The sequence below is a fragment of the Henckelia pumila genome, chromosome 2, assembly GCF_033568475.1.
Source record: "Henckelia pumila isolate YLH828 chromosome 2, ASM3356847v2, whole genome shotgun sequence".
In the NCBI taxonomy this organism is placed as follows: Eukaryota; Viridiplantae; Streptophyta; class Magnoliopsida; order Lamiales; family Gesneriaceae; genus Henckelia; species Henckelia pumila.
In genome coordinates, this window is record NC_133121.1 from 87,909,232 (window position 1) to 87,927,097 (window position 17,866).

Below are 17,866 nucleotides of genomic sequence, written 5' to 3' on the forward strand. Positions count from 1 at the left end.
CACATTTTTTTATAAACAACACACACGATACAAAGAAACCACATATGCACTTCAAAAGCCATGAAATTATCACATTAGAAGTATGGAAATGCTACCTATGAAATACCATGAATAGCGTGGAGATATTTTATTGGCCAAATCATATGAGTCCCACGTAAATCACGTGGAGTCCACGTCATTTGGGCGAATGAAGCCTGCCACGCTACACCAATTATTCGAAACTCACGGATTTCTTCCACACGCACAGACACAGTATGCTAATTGCTATCTGATCCGAGTAACAAAATTTTTTTGGGTTTCCGTTTGGCAATTTGTCAAGCCCAAAATCAAGAATTCGTAGATTTCAACATTTCACCTCAGAAGTTGAAAAAATATAGAAAACAAGAATCACGGATAAGAAATTCCGCCTTGCAAATAAATCTGATTCTGTCGGCTCGTTGACAGAGAACAAACCCGGATCCCAAATCTCCTCGGAGGAGGAATATCCCGGATTCCATGTGTTCTAGAAGCAGAGGAACATGGGTTTTGATCTTTCTGGTCATTATTGCAACCTTATACGCCGAAACCTCGTCGTCGAAGGTAGACCCTTTTGCAGCTAAGAAGAAGCGCATGAGTGAGAAAGTGCGCCAGATGTAATGCTCTCTTCTGGGTGTTCACCCGCTCACTCCATTTCATAATTCTTGCCAAATTTCCTTCAATTTTCTTGTGCTCATTTTTATTGATTCATTTACCTGTTTGTTACCTCTATTGGATTCTCGGTTTTCCAGTAAGTTTTTTTTTTCTTTGAACTGCCTTGAAATTTGATAGAGGAAGGTGGAGGTAATTAATGTATTTTATGTGAGAAAAACTTACCGAAAAATTGTTGCTGTATCCTCCTGGTGGTGATGAGCTTGGGTATAAGAAATTATCAGCTTCTTTTAGTGATGGGTAACTTGAACAAGGAATGTCTATTTTGATTGTGTTAAAGTAGTTATATTCATTGTTCAGTAGAAATGCTAGCAGTGGATTGTTCAGCTGAATGGATCCGTGTGCTGTGTGCAATTAGGTGTCCCCACTTTTTAAATTTATTTTCACTGACTTAAGAGGAGTAATAGAGCTATCTTACTTTGCTTGATGGATTGTGGTTTGGGTTTTCGGCATAAACATCCAAAACATTTTGTCCGAGAGGATATTTTCTATGCGATTCTGAGGCTTGAGCAAGTGCTCTGATACTAAGATATTCTTAATGTTGTAAGTGAGAATATGAAATGTAAAGTGTGTTAACAAAACGAATAGGCATTTAAGGGAAACTCTTAAGTCTTAATCATGGCACTTCTAATTAGGCATCTTCAGTTTTTCTTTCTCAGGATACTTGTTAAACTTCAAAATCTTGTCCTTTTATAAGTGTAGTAGCATAACCACATTTTGTTCTTATTACATCAGTATTTGCTGCAAAATTTAGAAGTTGGTGTAGTCAAAGTATCTGAAGTAATTATTGGCAAACATTCAATATTTTTTGTGGTATTATAATTGTTCATAAGGAAATGTTGCAGATGAGAGAAATGTAGAGGCACAAACAGTCAACTATAAGCGAAAAGATAGTGATCTGTTACAATGAGTCAGACTTGATTATCAATATTGAATTATTTCCTCTCCATGCCAGGTTTTATCATGCTTATGGGAACTACATGACATATGCTTTTCCGGTTAGTCATTGATAAGATAAATATGATAGAAAATTTTCTGCTGGGAGGAACAGAGTTGATGAATGATTGCAATTTAATTTTTTGCAGCACGATGAATTAAAACCTTTGACAAAAACTTTCACAGATTCTCTTATTGAGCTAGGAAATCTCAAGGTGAGCAATGCACCTTACTGGAATGTACTAACATTGAGTAAATTAACTATATTTGGTCAAATTATAGCTTGAACGCCTACCACAAGGGTACAATGGATCAGCACTGACGCTTATTGAATCATTATCCAGGTTCGACATGGTGATTTCTCCGAGTTTGGAGACTTAGGTGTTAATTTTAGATTGTTTTGTATTTGGTGTCTCATAATGGCCTGAAATTGAAGCCTGTGTGCTGAACCTCTCTCTTTTTTGCCAGCCTAGCAATATTGGGAAATTGTACTGAGTTTGAAAGGGCTGTTAATTGGCTATCTGAAAATCTAACATTCGATGTTGATGCGAGGATAAATCTTTTTGAGGTAATATGTCAACTGATTCTTTTATTCTAGTGTCTACATTATCGATTGAAACTTCATTTAGTTTGATTTTATCATTTTATGCAATTGCCATTTGAGATTTCCTTGATGGAGCACCATAGTGACAATGTTCTCCGTTCTTGGTCAGGTTTTATTGGATTTTAATTGTTTCACCTCATTGATTCTGTAGTGCAACATAAGAGTACTTGGAGGACTTGTTTCTGCTCATATTCTTGCAACTGATTCTACAAACAGGTTAACTGGAGGAACTTACAAAAACCAACTTCTTGTCCTGGCTGAAGAGTTAGGGCAGAGGTTTTTACCTGCTTTTGACACCCCTACTGGGCTGCCATATGCATGGATCAATTTGAAGGTACTTCTTGAAATATGAATTTGAGAATCGGAACAAATTGTATTTGGACATTCTGTGTTATGCTGAGAAGGTTAAAAAAACCTTTGCCATGTATTTGTAAATCAACACTGTAAACCCTTGGCTGATATTTTGGTGGTAAGGGTGCTCCTTATATGGCTATTCATGAAATTACTGTGAGAATAGAGTCCTCAAAATTCCGAAGTTGAAAATGGCATGCTGACATTTTTTAAGAAACACTAATATATTTATTTTCTTCTTCCCTTTATAACAATAAAAAAGATTTCTAACTTATGTTTATAACTCGGTCAGATATTCATATAGTTTTAAAACATTGTTGTTCTGTGCATCCTTCTGTTTGGAAGAGTTAAATTTGACACTTTTAGCAACTGTATAAATTTCTTCCCTTCACGAGTCTAAACTTTTAACATGGTGTAGCAAGTAATCATTTATAAATGGCTTCAAATCAAAGCGTCTGTCCCTAGCCAAAGGTAAAATATGGATAGAGGACGCTTCTGGTTAAATTCTGCCACCTCTTGTCCCAAATGTATTTCTATGGGGCAGAAAATACTTTGAAAGGTGAAAAGTGTTTGGATAGGTGAGTTCTTCATTATGGATTACATTTAATTATGATTGCATTTACTGAAAGCACAAGCATGCTAATCTTGCATGTATCTGATGATTGTGAATTATGTTGTTACTATTGGTTGAAATTTTAGTCGTTTGTTAGCATTTCTTAGTAGAAACTTTGGCTCCGAGTTGCCAGAGAAACAATATTCTTGCTATCTGTGATAATTTGGGTTTTGGAGTTGTTTAATCTGATTGAATTTTACGATGTGGTCAATCAATTTTTATTAATAGGCTTGTGACACATTATCCATGCAAAATTCTGTTTACAGTATGGTGTGATGGAGAATGAGATTACCGAAACAAGTACATCTGGTTGTGGTATAAACTCTTCCTCATTCTCCTTTTCTCTCTCACAAATTTACATGCACACTCGCGAATATACAGACATTTACTCTTTTCTGTTGTATGGGATCTATTTCTTGTCTTGATTTAGGTTCTCTCATTCTTGAAATGGGAGCACTATCGCATTTAACTGGGGACCCAAGGTTTGAATCTGCTGCTTTACGTGCACTTCGTAAGTTGTGGAGCATGAGGAGTTCTTTAAATCTTTTGGGAACTACGCTTGATGTAGAAACCGGAGAGTGGATTGAGTACTCGTCTGGAATTGGTGCTGGTATAGTTTATTACTGATTTCTGTAATTTTTTTGCAACCGTACTTTACGTATCGCTTGTTAGAGCCCACATATCTTTTTGCTCCACCATTTGGTTTAGATTTTTCATGTTGATTCAATTGGTCAATATTATAAATCATTAAATCCATTATCTTACGCCACACATTCATATTCTTTTCCAGGGGTTGATTCATTTTACGAGTATTTGCTTAAAGCCCACATTTTATTTGGGAGAGAAGAATTGTGGAAGATGTTTCAGTCTGCCTACCTGGCTGTGCAAAAGTATTTTAGACACGGTCCATGGTACTATAGACAATCAACTTTCCAATTTTAAATTGTATATATGTCTCACGTTCTAAAACTGTAAAACATATTTATTCACTGTGTAAGGTACTAATGTGCATACTATACGTTTTCCCTAGTTTTCAAGGCACAGTTTTATTTGTTCAAATGATAGCCTACGTTTCCTGACTTTAAAGATTACCAGATAAGATATCATGTAAAACATTTAATTCTCCTTAGGTACCATGAAGCAGACATGAGGACAGGAAGAGCAACATATTGGCAACTCACAAGCCTTCAAGCATTTTGGCCTGGTCTCCAGGTTTTCATAGCTCCATCAACCACGTATTCAATCATCAGTTTTTACAAGAACGTATAAATCTTTCTATGATGGTGATTATAGGTTCTTATTGGGGACGTTGCAGCTGCTAACTCATCTCACCGTGAATTTTTCTATGTATGGCAAAAGTTTGGAGTACTTCCAGAAAGGTATCAATCACCATGGTTCATTTTAATATTATCTTTAGTTCTCGAGGTTGCAAGGCGGATGATAAATTTTCTTGACGTATTCATATCTGTTTAGGTACCTATTAGATCATCAAATGTTGCATCCTACGGAGAAATACTATCCTTTACGCCCAGAATTGGCAGAATCAACATTTTATCTATATCAAGCAACCAAAGGTTTATTCTGTTCTCCTAAATTATAATGTTATTAGCCTTTTAATCACATATCAGGAGTGATGGCTTGCACACATGTTGGATTTGACTCTGCCACCCTGGAACATAAATTTTGGGTGATATGTTTAGAGAGTAAATGTTTTGGATTATTGTGATCATCACGACTTATGTTTTTCTCTATTTTCTAAGACATGGTTACAACTAAACTTCGACTCCATGAGCTTTGACGCATTTAACTAGTGGTCATTGGTCGGCAACTCTTATGCTATATTTTTCGGGAAGACCTGCACTTGGTAAGAGTATACAAGTGTATTGACCACTTTAGATGTGACACAGAAAATTAATTACCTATTGTATTTTTAAAACATTCTGAAGTATCAAGTTCACAATATTAACATTCATAATATTTTTCTTTCAGTTTCGAATTTCGCTGTGTCATGCTACCGCATGCTATGTTACTGAGTTGCATGATATAATTTTTTGTTGTCATCAGATCCTTGGTATCTGGAAGTGGGCGAATCAATTGTTGATTCTCTTAATTTTCACACTCGAGTGGAAGGTGGCTTTGCTAGCATTCGAGATGTAACAACTATGGAGTTGGAAGATCATCAGCATAGCTTCTTTCTCGCTGAAACGTAAGCATATATTTATATTCCATTAGCCAAGCATAGGATATACGTGAGTTTCTTGGCCATTATATGACAACAACTTAAAATTTTAAGCATGTTTGCAGCAGTAAAAATCTAATAAAAGCTTGTGTGGTAAACTTTTAGGGTGATTACGTCAGGTATTTTTCTTAAGATCTGTTATTATACAGGTGCAAATACTTGTATCTTCTATTTGACGACACATTTTTGGTCAACCGAAATTATGTTTTTACAACTGAAGGTCATCCATTGCCTATTTTAAGCTCTTGGCATGAAAGACTTCCTGAGGCCTATATTCCCAGTAATTGGACAGTCGTCGAGGTGCACTTTCGTCTCCCCTTCAACTTGTTGATTTACTTCGAAGTCATATATTTAATATTTTACATACCTTGCAATCAAGGGCAACTCCGTAAGGGGAAAAGATCAAATTATACTTGCAGTTTCTCAAAAAACTGTGAGTTTTGGGACAACCCCTTTAGCAGAGTGATGGTTCTTGCGTCGTCTAATGGCATTTCATTTATTCATGGCTTAAAATGTAAGCTACCGCTTTATGCAGAGCGCAAAGCAGCCAAGGCGAGCTAGTGCAATGTCATTACAAATATGTCCAGCTATCATACCGAATTGCAGGCAAAACCATCAGCAGCTCGAGAGTGCTTGTCACGTCCCTGATGCTCGTGCTGATCACAGATGTCTTATAGATGAGGATTGTGGTGTTGATTCTACTTCTTGTAGACGAAGATTGTGCAGTTCGGCAGGCTACTGTGGTATATGGCAGTTGATGTGAGACTTTTTCTCCTCTCCTCTCCTCTCCCCAAATTTGTTTTATGGCAAGGAATAAAGAATACCCTCTTGTTGGGAACCCACAGTCTTAAAGTTAGTCTTCAGGTACACGCAGGATATCATTCGTAGGTATATGGGAACATAGAAGAGTTCGAATTTATTTCATTTGTTAATCTCATGTCACAATCTTGCAGTCATAGGCTTAAAATGGACAACATGTTTTGGCCAAGGATTCTTGTAAATGACGATGTATCATACACAGCTTCTTGAATATCTTTTTTGTTGGACGTACATGCTTCGTTTCGCCTTCTGTTTTATGTTCCGTGCTTACGCGCAACAGGGCTTAAGAATAAGCAAGCAGATAAAATAATCCCGAGTTTGCAATCAAGAGAAGTGTAAGTTTGATCAAATTTGAATGCTGGTGGTCAGAACCAAGAGATGATCTTGTATATATTTTGTTAGAGTCAAGTCACCTATATTATTATTATCATCTTTCCCAAAAAATAATAAAAGAATATAAAATATTAAGAAAATTTGATACTTTAATTGCACGATATTCTGGTAAACGAAAGGTTCATCCAACCGTCCTATACAAAAAAAATCAACACGCCTAATTACCAAACTCAAAACTATTCCTTTCGAATGATGTAATGTTTTCCATGTTACTAGAAAAGTCGTTTGTATTGTCATCATTTTATGTAAACAAAATAATAATTACTTATTAAGTTCTCTATTTTGCAATAGTCAATACAGTCGACATGTCAAATTTCGAACAAGATCTTGAGTTCGATATTCAATTATAACAAAAGTTCGAACCCAAACTTTTTTTTTTTTTTAAAAAAAACTGATATTAATAAATAAAAATGAATAAAACACAATGTACTAATGTTTTGAATGTGGTTGTGTCTGAGGCGACAACCACAAGGTTGTTCTTTATAATGACGCCTGTAAATAAAGTCCCAATTTTTTTTTTTGTTTTTTTGTTTTTTGGGTGGTTTTATTTTTTTATTTTTTATTTTATATATGCATGGAACTAAAAATATAAGTAAATTACGCACGTGGTAATTCACGTGCACAAATTTTTCATATCATTAATTTTTTTAAAATCTCTAATTTTTTTTAAAAGAAAATATTTAAAATCTTGATTTATGATTAACAAATCATTTAATTATTTTCAAATATACTAAAATATGTTTATTGTAACAACTTTTATTGGATGAAATAAAATGTTATTTTTGTTCATCCATTAAATTACCAAGGTAGTTGTTATGACATGCTTGGTGTGAGCGAATGAGATGAGAATTGAATGAGCATTTCCATCACATTCTATATACTGATGCTTTGTTTGATATTGAAATGAGAATGCTCATTTCCATCATGAAAATAGTCATTCCATCCATTTTTTGATGGAATGACTATTCCCACTTCCCATTCCCATATTTATATACCCATGCAAATTTTTTTAATATTAATTATTAGTATTATGATTTATTATTATTATTATTTATAAAATTATTAATAAAAAATATTATTATTATTTAATATTATTTTGAAAATAATAACTAATATTATTTATTTATTTTAAAAATTAAAAAATAATATTATAATTGTATCTTATTATTATAATAAAATTATTATTATTATTATAAAATAAAAATTTAAATTAGTTAAACTATCTAATGATAATTTTATAATAATTGATACATCTTCAATAATAATAATAAAAAACTTATGAATAACTATTATTTTGATACATTAGTTAAAATATGATTTTTTTTATTAAAAATAATTTCATTTCATTTCATATTTATTTCAATAGTATCAATTGTTGGAATGTAATAAAACAACTATTCCATTCTCAATCTCATTACATTCCAAAGTTAATTTCATTCCTATCTTATTCATTTCCAACGTACCAATCATAATCTTAGTATGATTTATCCATATGTAATCTCATCCCACTAAATAAACACAGCCTAAGTATAATATAAAAGTATAGATTTAAATAAAAAAACTCTTACGGGATATTCTTATAGACAATTTTATGTGAAGTTGAATATCTTTTTCAACCGAGTTAGGAAAAAGAATATTATATTTAATTGTAAATATTAGTTGAATCCGACCACCCGTTCATAGGAAATATACTCATAATTTAGTGATTTTATAAGTGGGTCATAATTTTTAATAAACAATAACTAATATAATTATCTATAATATTCAGTAAACTTAAACTTCATATAAAAATTAAGTTACACCAAATTATATTTACTTTTAATAACCTTAATATTAATTGAATTGAATATCTAAAATGTCTCTGCACGCGCGTCGCACGTGGTCCCTCTCGCGGGGTTATTATTATTATTTATTACAGGCCATTAATTCCCGTCAAAAAAATCCTGTGAGCCCAGTCACGCACTAATACCGGGCCCACGCGCTTTGTGGGCCCGAACTCCACCCTTGATCATCCTCCCCTCACCAAACCCTAATCGGCCTGCAAATGCAATTATCCCTTTTGGGGCTCCGACAAACCCTTGGACGATCCGAGAAAAGGAGCTCGATTTGTTCATCAAATTTGCTCATCGAAAGAGACTGAACACTAAATGGTTCAAGTTTTACTGCCCCTTCCATCCGCCATCCATCTTTTCTCGTCCGACCAAACAAAGTCAGCCCGCCAGTTATCATTCCTCTTACGTATATATGCATTGTTTTGCTTCTCTAGTTGTTGTATATGCTGGTTTGGCTTTCAAAGTGTTAGCTTTTCGCTGGACCGCCGCATGTTTGTTTTCTTGTTACGACCAGAAAACGATCTTGCTGTTGCTTTTGGAATCCGTACCCTTCTGCTTTCTGTGAGCCAATAGTGGGAATTTCGAGGGTACAACAGTTGAAGCGTGGTGGGACTTGGGAAATGTCGTCGAAGCGGCATCAAAGGGAGGAAGGCGCTTCTTTGGACGACAACCGCCCTCGGAAAACATCTTCTAGGTGGGTTTTTTTTTGGGGGTGGTTTTCTTATTGACCTTTAATATGTTATTGGAAAAACCTCTTCTGTTGCGAGCTGCTGACTTTGGATATACTTCATGTTTTGGCTTTTGGTTGTTTGATTTTGAGCTTTAGTCGAGGTAAAAGCACAACGGAGGGGCCTGTGCAACTTGTTTATTTGATTTTGTCGGTGAAAAAGAAAAGTAGATTCGGCGTCTTAATCCTTTGTAAGGATTGAAATTGTAATAGAATTGGGTTGTCTGAGTTTTGCGGTCAATGACAATTAAGGGAAAATAGATCAGGAGTTAGGATGCATTTGAGTCTTCAAAAATAATGAACTGTAGAGCTAATCTACAAAGTATTCTATGTGAACGTGTAAATGTGTCTTTAAGAATATTATATGTCTCTTCACAGTGTTTATTTCTTGATGATGAATGTTTTGGGACACTGTCATTTGAGAGTACATCAATGTAAATTTTAAAAAGTTTTAGTTCATGGTCGCGCTGATTAATTTCTGATACTTTTTATAGTGCTGTGTTGGATGTCATGAGAATGTGTAGATGCCAGAATCTTGATGCAGTTTTGGAGCCTTTGATTCGCCGAGTGGTAATTTGAATTATGCATTATGGTTGTTTACAAAGTATTTCTACGAGGAAAAATGCCAGTGGCGTGAAAATTAATATTGAGATTTCTCTCTAGATTTCAGTACCCTAGACTGTTGTAGAAGTTTATTCTGGATTGACTTGGATCAGTTTCAGTAAATTATTGCTCTAGATTCCTAGTGCATATGTCTTGTCAAACGAATAACTGACTTTTGAACTTGAATTTATATTCTTAAGTTTGGCACTTGTTTGCAACCACATGTTTCCTGACCATATGTTGTAAAGAAACCTTTAACTTCCATTTTTTTGTAACGTGAAATAGGACAATTGCTTAATCGGAATTTGTTTGATACCTCAAGTTGCAAGCCAAGTCGTGGATATTGTTTGTCTGAATCTGTATTCTTGGGATCTTGTATAAATTTCTTAGAAATTACAGTAAATGCTTGTTTATCCTGAACTGCATCCATTTGGTCCAGGCTTTGCTGCTGTTGTTGTTGTTGTATCAATTGCTGTTAAGACACAATTTTTGTTGACTTTGACTGGGTGATACTTTTTCATGTACTACAGGTTAAAGAGGAGGTGGATATAGCATTTAGAAGATATCTGATTTCGAAGCAACGGTATGACAATTTTTCAGCGTAGATAGCATATAGACAAATACGGGGTTCTAGTGACTTTCGATTCACTAACTGTTTATATTTTCTTGTGTTTTCTGTTTAAATTTTCTAGGAATTATGAGAAAGATACACACCTTTCTGAGATAAGGACTTTACAGTTACATTTTTCAAAAGCTATATCTCTTCCTGTATTCACGGGGACTCTCATTTTAGGAGAAGGAAGTACCACTATGGAAGTTACTTTAATTGATGCACTAACTGGAGAAATTGTTTTCGATGGTCTCGAATCCTCCGCAAAGGTGGAAATTGTAGTTGTTGAAGGAGATTTTATTGTTGATGGTGGTGACAATTGGACACTTGAGGAGTTCGCAAATAATATTGTGAGGGAGCGGGAACAGAAAAAATCCCTTCTAAGTGGGGAAGTTATCTCGACTCTTAAAAATGGAAAAGGTTCCTTAGGTGAAGTTTCGTTTACTGATAATTCAAGCTGGACAAGGAGTCGTAGATTCAGGCTGGGGGCTAGACTCATTGACAATTTTGGTGACATCAGAGTGAGAGAAGCAATATCAGAACCATTTGTTGTAAGAGATCATCGCGGAGAATGTGAGTAGTTTTATTTTATTCTTTCCAATTTTTTGATTATAAATCTGAAATTTGGTTTTCCCTGGTTCTCATTCAGTATTCCCATTGTAGCTCATAACACATGACAAATGCCATTTATTTAGTTGCTTCATCAAAGTAGTATTCTTAATGGACCAAAACTACATCAGTAATGGTTTTTATTCTGAGAATATATTGTACTATATTTACGTTTTTGTCGAGGTTTTCTGCCCTTTTAGGCTCTAATTTTTCCTCTTCATGTCCTGTGAAATACTCAGCTTTGTTGTTGGTCCTTTACATTCCTATAGCTGATGAAAAGAGAAATAGAGAAATAGAGAAACAGATGTATCCTAGCTGCGACACAGACTAATAGACTTTGTTGTCTGTATAAAGTGACTAATCCGACATTTGTCGAATTTACTTTTTTCCTTTTGCTCTCTTAAGTGTACAAGAAGCACCACCCTCCATCTCTTGATGACAAAGTGTGGCGGTTGGAAAATATTGGCAAAGGTGGAGCTTTTCACAAACGGTTGAGCAAGGGAAATGTTAATTCTGTGCAAGACTTTCTGATTTTACACTTCTCAGAGCCCGCAAAGCTTCGAAATGTAAGATTTGATATGGTACTTAAAATAAATAGTTGACAAAAGTTTCATTTACATTTGTATATGGTATGTTTGATGGAATTGGTGGGCTGCAGTGTGATCTATTTCTTTTGCAAGCTTATGAGGTCACACCAAAAAGTTTTTGTAGATTAAAACCTCAAATTATTTTGTTCCTGGTCAAATGAAGACATTTTCACCTTCCATTTGGTGTAGAGTTCACACCGTGCATCTTTGAGAAAATTCTCTAATACAGTTATGTTTGTACGCCTTTATTATCAGGTGTCATTGTGTCTGCCTTTGGTGTACGCCCCAAGAATTGTCTTGTTGATTAGAATAAGGTGCATTTGATAGGTTCAAGTCTTTTTTTTTAGGATTTCTGCTTAGTGTTGCATCTGATTTTTTAGATGCACTTTTTTTGTAGAAGAAAATGCCATTTCCTCTGTCTGCCTGTTATGTTCACAATTTGTTTTTTATGAAATTCCGCAGATTCTTGGTGCAGGTATGTCTGCAAAAAAGTGGGAAGCCACTGTGGAGCATGCTTGTACATGTACTCTTGACGGGAAATTATATTATTACGATTCATGTAGATCTGTACAAAAGAACGGCGCTGTTTTTAATACGGTGGGGCAAGTGATGGGGTTGATCTCAAATGGCCAGTATGTTCTAGCTGATAAGCTGTCTGAATCAGAAAAGGCAAGCGTCTTGTTTTTTTTGGTTAATTGTTTTTTATACATTTTTGAGAACTAAAGTCATGTCATCTCGTTTCAGGATGATGCCCGTGAGTTGGTTAACTCTGCATTTAGGAATCGAGACAAAATTGTCACTTTTGATGACGCTTTTGACCAATCTTCTCCGAGCTTCCCATCTAAGGGTCAAGGTTTAAGCTCTCCCAAGATCGGTAAAAACACGTACTCCCAACCAAATGCCGCATCTCCCGACTGTATCCAGTCAATATTTTCAATTGGAGGCGCAAGCAATCTTGATGATTGCATTGATCCCCTAGATAACGGGTATTTGCAATCCTTTAGTTACCATTTCCCAGTTACAGACAGCTTAATCCCCGACACGGATTCAATTGGCTCACCATTCTCGAAGGATCATCTACAGTACTTTGACACAGATTGTTTGAACTTGGAATCATCAACCGATCTGCTGACTGATGTTGATGCTTTCATACCTGATTCGGTCATTCAAATTAGTGGAGGAGCACAATGGCGATGGAATGTATTAATCAGCATAGTAAGATGGTGTTACTCTCTAAAACGAATCGTGGCTAGAAAAACTCGTGTCAAGAAAATTTCAAGATGTTGTGAGTGACGAGTGTTGGCGCAGCACGGAGTCAAGTCTACAATAATGCTACAGGCTCTGGTGTATCCCGGCTCGATCTTAGTTAGGCTTTATACACACATATACACATGCATGTACAATCGTGTAAATTCTCTAGTCGAAGTTTTGGATACGGATGTCGTGAAGCCTGGGTGGAGCTGTATATTTCTCGGGGGTGCCCTGTATTTCATCCGGGATCGTCTCTGTACAAATTCATTTGATTTTGAGAAACTTTCTCGATACTTAGGTCCTGCAGCTTGTATCATGATTTACGATAAAATATAATACTTTTGGTATAAAAAGTAATATTTTTGTACGTGTGACTCAAATAAGATATGTCTCCAAAATTGACACGCGAAATCGTTTTATAAGAGTTTCTGTGTTTATTAAATTATCAATTGTATGGTACTACTCTTTTATGGGGAATAAATACATAATCGATATTTGTTATGATATTTAAGTGATTGATATAATTATAATGTTATTTGTTATGATATTTGAGTGATTGATGTAATTATAATGTTATTTGTATATATTAATAATATCTTATGAGTACGAGTGTTCTTTTGAGATGTAAGTTTATATTTATATCGCCGCTCTTGATGTAACACAATATTTATATTTAATATTGATGTTTGCGAAAGAGATATATATATATATATATATATATATATATATATATATATTGCGAAAAATGACATGTTTTGCGTGTGCAAAAGAGAAGTTTTTTATATTTATATATTTTTTAAAAGTAAAACATGGAGGAGTGGAAGAGATAGTGGGTAGTTGATGGAAAAGAGTAATTATGGAATAAATAATTTTGGTGTTCTCAAGGTAGTTATTATAGTGTAATCAACTTTTATATATATATATATATATATATATATATATATATATATATATATATCAATGCTCCAAAAATAGAATACTTTTGATTTTATCTTCCAAAAGGGTTGACCCCGAAGGGGATCTCATCCCACATGAGTCAGAGGCTCATTGGCTCATGCGGGGGTTAAATCGAGGGATGTGCATGAGTAGGCAGGGACCTGAGGGAGGGAACAACATGGTCCAATCCCCAGAGCATACCCCCAAATATAATACTTTTGATTTTATGTTGATGTTCTTGATGTAGCACAACATAATTATTTTTTGATAATAATATAGCCAAATTTATGATTTAAAAATCATAATATGATATTATTTTTATTCTCAAAAAATATTGATTCAAAATCCAAAATTTAATATTTTTGTAGAGCTATCAGTATTTTTGAAGAATATTGGCATAAAACCTAAAATTTATAGATATTCTTAAAAATATTAATTTAATATATAAGATTTTTCAATTCTCCAATATTATTGAAAAATATTGATAAAAAAATTAAATATTTGTTGACATTCGTGAAGAATATTGATCTAGCATCTAAATTAATTGTCAACATTTATGAGTAATATTGATCTAACATATAAAATATAGGTCAATATCCTAAACAATATTGATCTACGATATAAGTGTTTCTTTCTCGAGTAAACATTGAAGATTTAAAATTTGTCAATATGTTGATGAAATATTGATATAACATATAAGATTTAATAGTATTTTCAAAAATATTGATCTAAAGTATTTATGAATAATATTAATATTAGATCTATAAATTTTTTTTAAGTGTTGGAGCTTGATGTCATGAACTTTCCTTGAAGCAATTGAAATTATTTATATATATATATCATCTTTGCTTGGTAATGGGTATGGTTCGAGAAATAATGACAATCAATTTGTCAAAGCATATATTTTCAGAAAGAGATTGTGTTGCATAATCTCCTCGATTTCAATTTCTTAGCATCTTACTAATATGATTGCATCACATTTCTTGTATCTTGGTGGATTGCGTAGTTTAAAATTAATGTGATTGTTTTTTTAAAAAAATTATTTGCGATACTTGAGTAATTTACTTTTGTCTGTTCATGGATTCTAATTGTTTGGAGAAAATTATACAATTATACACAAAAACTGAGCCTTTCTATATTTCTATGAAAGGAATGAACTTGATTTTCTAGAGTTTTTAGTTATTGCTAATTTGCTCTTCATTTTGCATTCTGTAATCACTAATTATCTTATTCATGGATAGACACAATTTGGTGTCCCGTCTTTCTCATGTTTGTGGAATTGTGGTATTTTCGTCTGTGGTAGTTGTTAATTTTTTTCCACTCATGATCTCATGTTTGATGCAAAAGCGTATAAAATATTAGTTGCGCATCGTTCGCAAGTGTACGAGATCAAATTTTAATAAAAAAATGAGTAGTGTATCGTTCTCACAAAACTGAGTAACTAATATTACACCAAATATTTGTGACTAATCTGAATTAATCCTATTTAAAGCTGCGAAATTGATAAGATTCTTAATAACTATAGTTTTTGCAATAATAAAGAGTAAATCACAGACACGGAGCCATGAGTGAGAGAATTCTAGATGTACGACTTCGCTCGACTTCCATTATGTCTATTCTCAATGGCGTGTAATTTGTAGGTCCTTCGAATTTATTAGCCAAGATTTCCAAGATTATCTATCCTCTTTCCCAAGTGATGAACATATTTTAATTATTTAAAGTAGACCATAATATTCCTATCAACAATCTAACTTTAAATAACATGAATGGTGTAGAAATCTTTCAGGCTTCGATGATATTATTTGTCTTCTGATATTATAATCACCAACGATGTGTTTTTCTAAGTCTTGTTTGAATTTCTATCTCTCGAATGACAAAATTAAACATACAAATCATTCAATTCATGGCCAGTTGATTAAAAGCAGTAAAAGTAGAAAAACACCAATAAATCACATTATGGTTTCAAATATCATGTCCAAATATTCACAACATGGTTTTTAGTCTCGTTATGTCGTCCTTATAGATAAAAAACTTAGTTCATGATGAAATCCAAATAATTTAAAAAAATATTCTTAACACAATTAGTTCTAAGTAAAAGTCTACGAAAGAAAAGAAATGAACAAGGATCCATGTCACGTTCTCCGTCCCCAGATCGACACATTCTTCTGCCTCGTACCAAATTCCTCTACTTTTCGATTGATTCCCTCTTCCCAGTCTCAAAACTCTCAACCGTGTTTTTTTCGCTAAGCGTAACCCTCGATCTCCTTAGAATGGTCCCGTGAAACCTCTTAAAATTTGAAACTTCGTCTTTCCAAAAATTCTAAAACTCGCCAGGCACGGGGTGTAGTAGTTCGGTTCTATTTTACAAGATTAAGAAACCTAAACATGATTAAGGAATTGATTAAGGGACTAAATTGCAAAATGTACTCGGACAAGATCGGAGCGTCCGTTCTAGGATCGGAGCGTCCGATGGTTAGGCCATGCATTTGTTGAGGTGTCAAGTTGAAGCTGACACGTGGAGGAGATCGGAGCGTCCGGTCAGTTGTCGAGACAGGTGTTAACAAGATCATGACATGTAGCAATAACGTGCAGATCAGAGCGTCCGTTCCTGAGATCGGAGCGTCCGATATGTGTCTATAAATAGAGCAGATTTGGCTCATTTTCAAACGTTCAGAAACCTCTCCTCTCCCGTAATGGCTCTATTTTAAGGGATTCAGGACTCTTTATTTAAGAGTTGAAGTAGGTGGTAGTATTTTTATAGTTAGTGGATAGTGTCAGTAATAGTGACCAAGCAGCGAAGCTTTGGCAAGTTATCCTGGGGTCGTAGCAGGCTCATGCCCAAGCTCTGGGGCATTCGACATCAGCGGGCTGACGACGGACGAAGGTATAGTTTTGGCTCCTTATAATAGATAAGGAGTATACTATAGTTTAATTAAGGCTTTTACAGCATGATAGATGATGTTTGACTTGTTAGATAATGCTTGGTTATTATGAATTGTAGTGCTGCATGGTAGGTTGGAACCTAGATGGGAGCTTCTAGGATCTGCCTTAGAAAGGTACGAAAATACTGTTCGAGATATCCTGACTGAGTATGCATGTATTATATGGTTGCATGTCTTATATGACTTTTTTTGTATAGCATGACTGTATGTTGCATACATGAGCATATTGATCCTGTATCTTTGAGATATCCTATAGTAGGGTGCTCACCCTACGAGTTGTCGATGGTTGAATATGTAAGTCTTGTGTCAGGTCACCATTATGGTTGGACACTTGTACTAGCATCAGGTCACCATTATCCACTGGGTATATGAGCCACCTCCTGATGCGATGGTGCATCGTGCTATATACCCTGGGCCCGGTCTTTGAACTTGTTTCTTGACCGAGTGTCTTGGTATCCAGTACACTTGCATACATGCACATATAATATTGTATACGCATACTCTCGTGATGAACATTTTATGCTCACGTCCTCGTACTATTTTTTGGACACCCCATTCGACGGGACAGTTGCAGGTAGTTCTCCTAAGGATTTGGAGATTGGGTGGTGACCAAGACAGGATTGCAGGGTCAGCCATTAGATTTTACCATGCTGGTATTAAGCTATTTATTTTAAGATTTAGTTTCTGCACTGTATCTCTGATTATGATTAATTACTGTTTTTAAATTGCATGCCTAAGTTTTGATTAGTAGGTGATCACGGTACGGGTCACTACACAGGGACACCAAAAAACATTCGTGGGTGCATCTAATGTACTGAATATTTTTCTCGGCCACCTCTTGGGGTAATTTCTCCGCAATTATACTACAATTTCACGACATTCCTTCACTTACCTGCGATGACAAAAACAATAACGAAACACATAATTCCGCTCACGAATATAAAAAACTTCAAGTAAAATATATGAAATAAAAGTGCAATAAATTGAACTTATCATTTCTACATTGCTTATCCTTGTGCATATACATGGTATCGATATTTTGCTTGATATTTGAATTTACTTTACTCTCTATCCAATTCTTGTGTTTTTCTTTTTGTTCTTTGATGTTTTTTTTTTCTATTTGTTTC

The 17,866-nt window shown here is 34.5% G+C and overlaps 2 protein-coding genes across 2 annotated transcripts; both read left to right on the forward strand.

The window, feature by feature from the left end:
* The first annotated feature begins 220 nt into the window (after positions 1-220).
* Positions 221-6,480, forward strand: LOC140885315 (alpha-mannosidase I MNS5). Its single transcript, XM_073292281.1, has 15 exons — positions 221-632; positions 1,643-1,685; positions 1,773-1,838; positions 1,906-1,967; positions 2,092-2,191; positions 2,379-2,561; positions 3,458-3,506; positions 3,622-3,801; positions 3,982-4,102; positions 4,322-4,403; positions 4,485-4,570; positions 4,665-4,765; positions 5,256-5,397; positions 5,580-5,730; positions 5,966-6,480. The coding sequence occupies exons 1-15, from the start codon at positions 496-498 to the stop codon at positions 6,191-6,193; spliced, it is 1,731 nt and encodes a 576-aa protein (XP_073148382.1). The 5' UTR covers positions 221-495; the 3' UTR covers positions 6,194-6,480.
* A 2,120-nt stretch (positions 6,481-8,600) lies between these two features.
* Positions 8,601-13,283, forward strand: LOC140880063 (calmodulin-binding protein 60 A-like). Its single transcript, XM_073284156.1, has 7 exons — positions 8,601-9,168; positions 9,696-9,771; positions 10,335-10,387; positions 10,497-10,987; positions 11,429-11,589; positions 12,073-12,279; positions 12,355-13,283. The coding sequence occupies exons 1-7, from the start codon at positions 9,095-9,097 to the stop codon at positions 12,901-12,903; spliced, it is 1,611 nt and encodes a 536-aa protein (XP_073140257.1). The 5' UTR covers positions 8,601-9,094; the 3' UTR covers positions 12,904-13,283.
* The last annotated feature ends 4,583 nt before the right edge of the window (positions 13,284-17,866 follow it).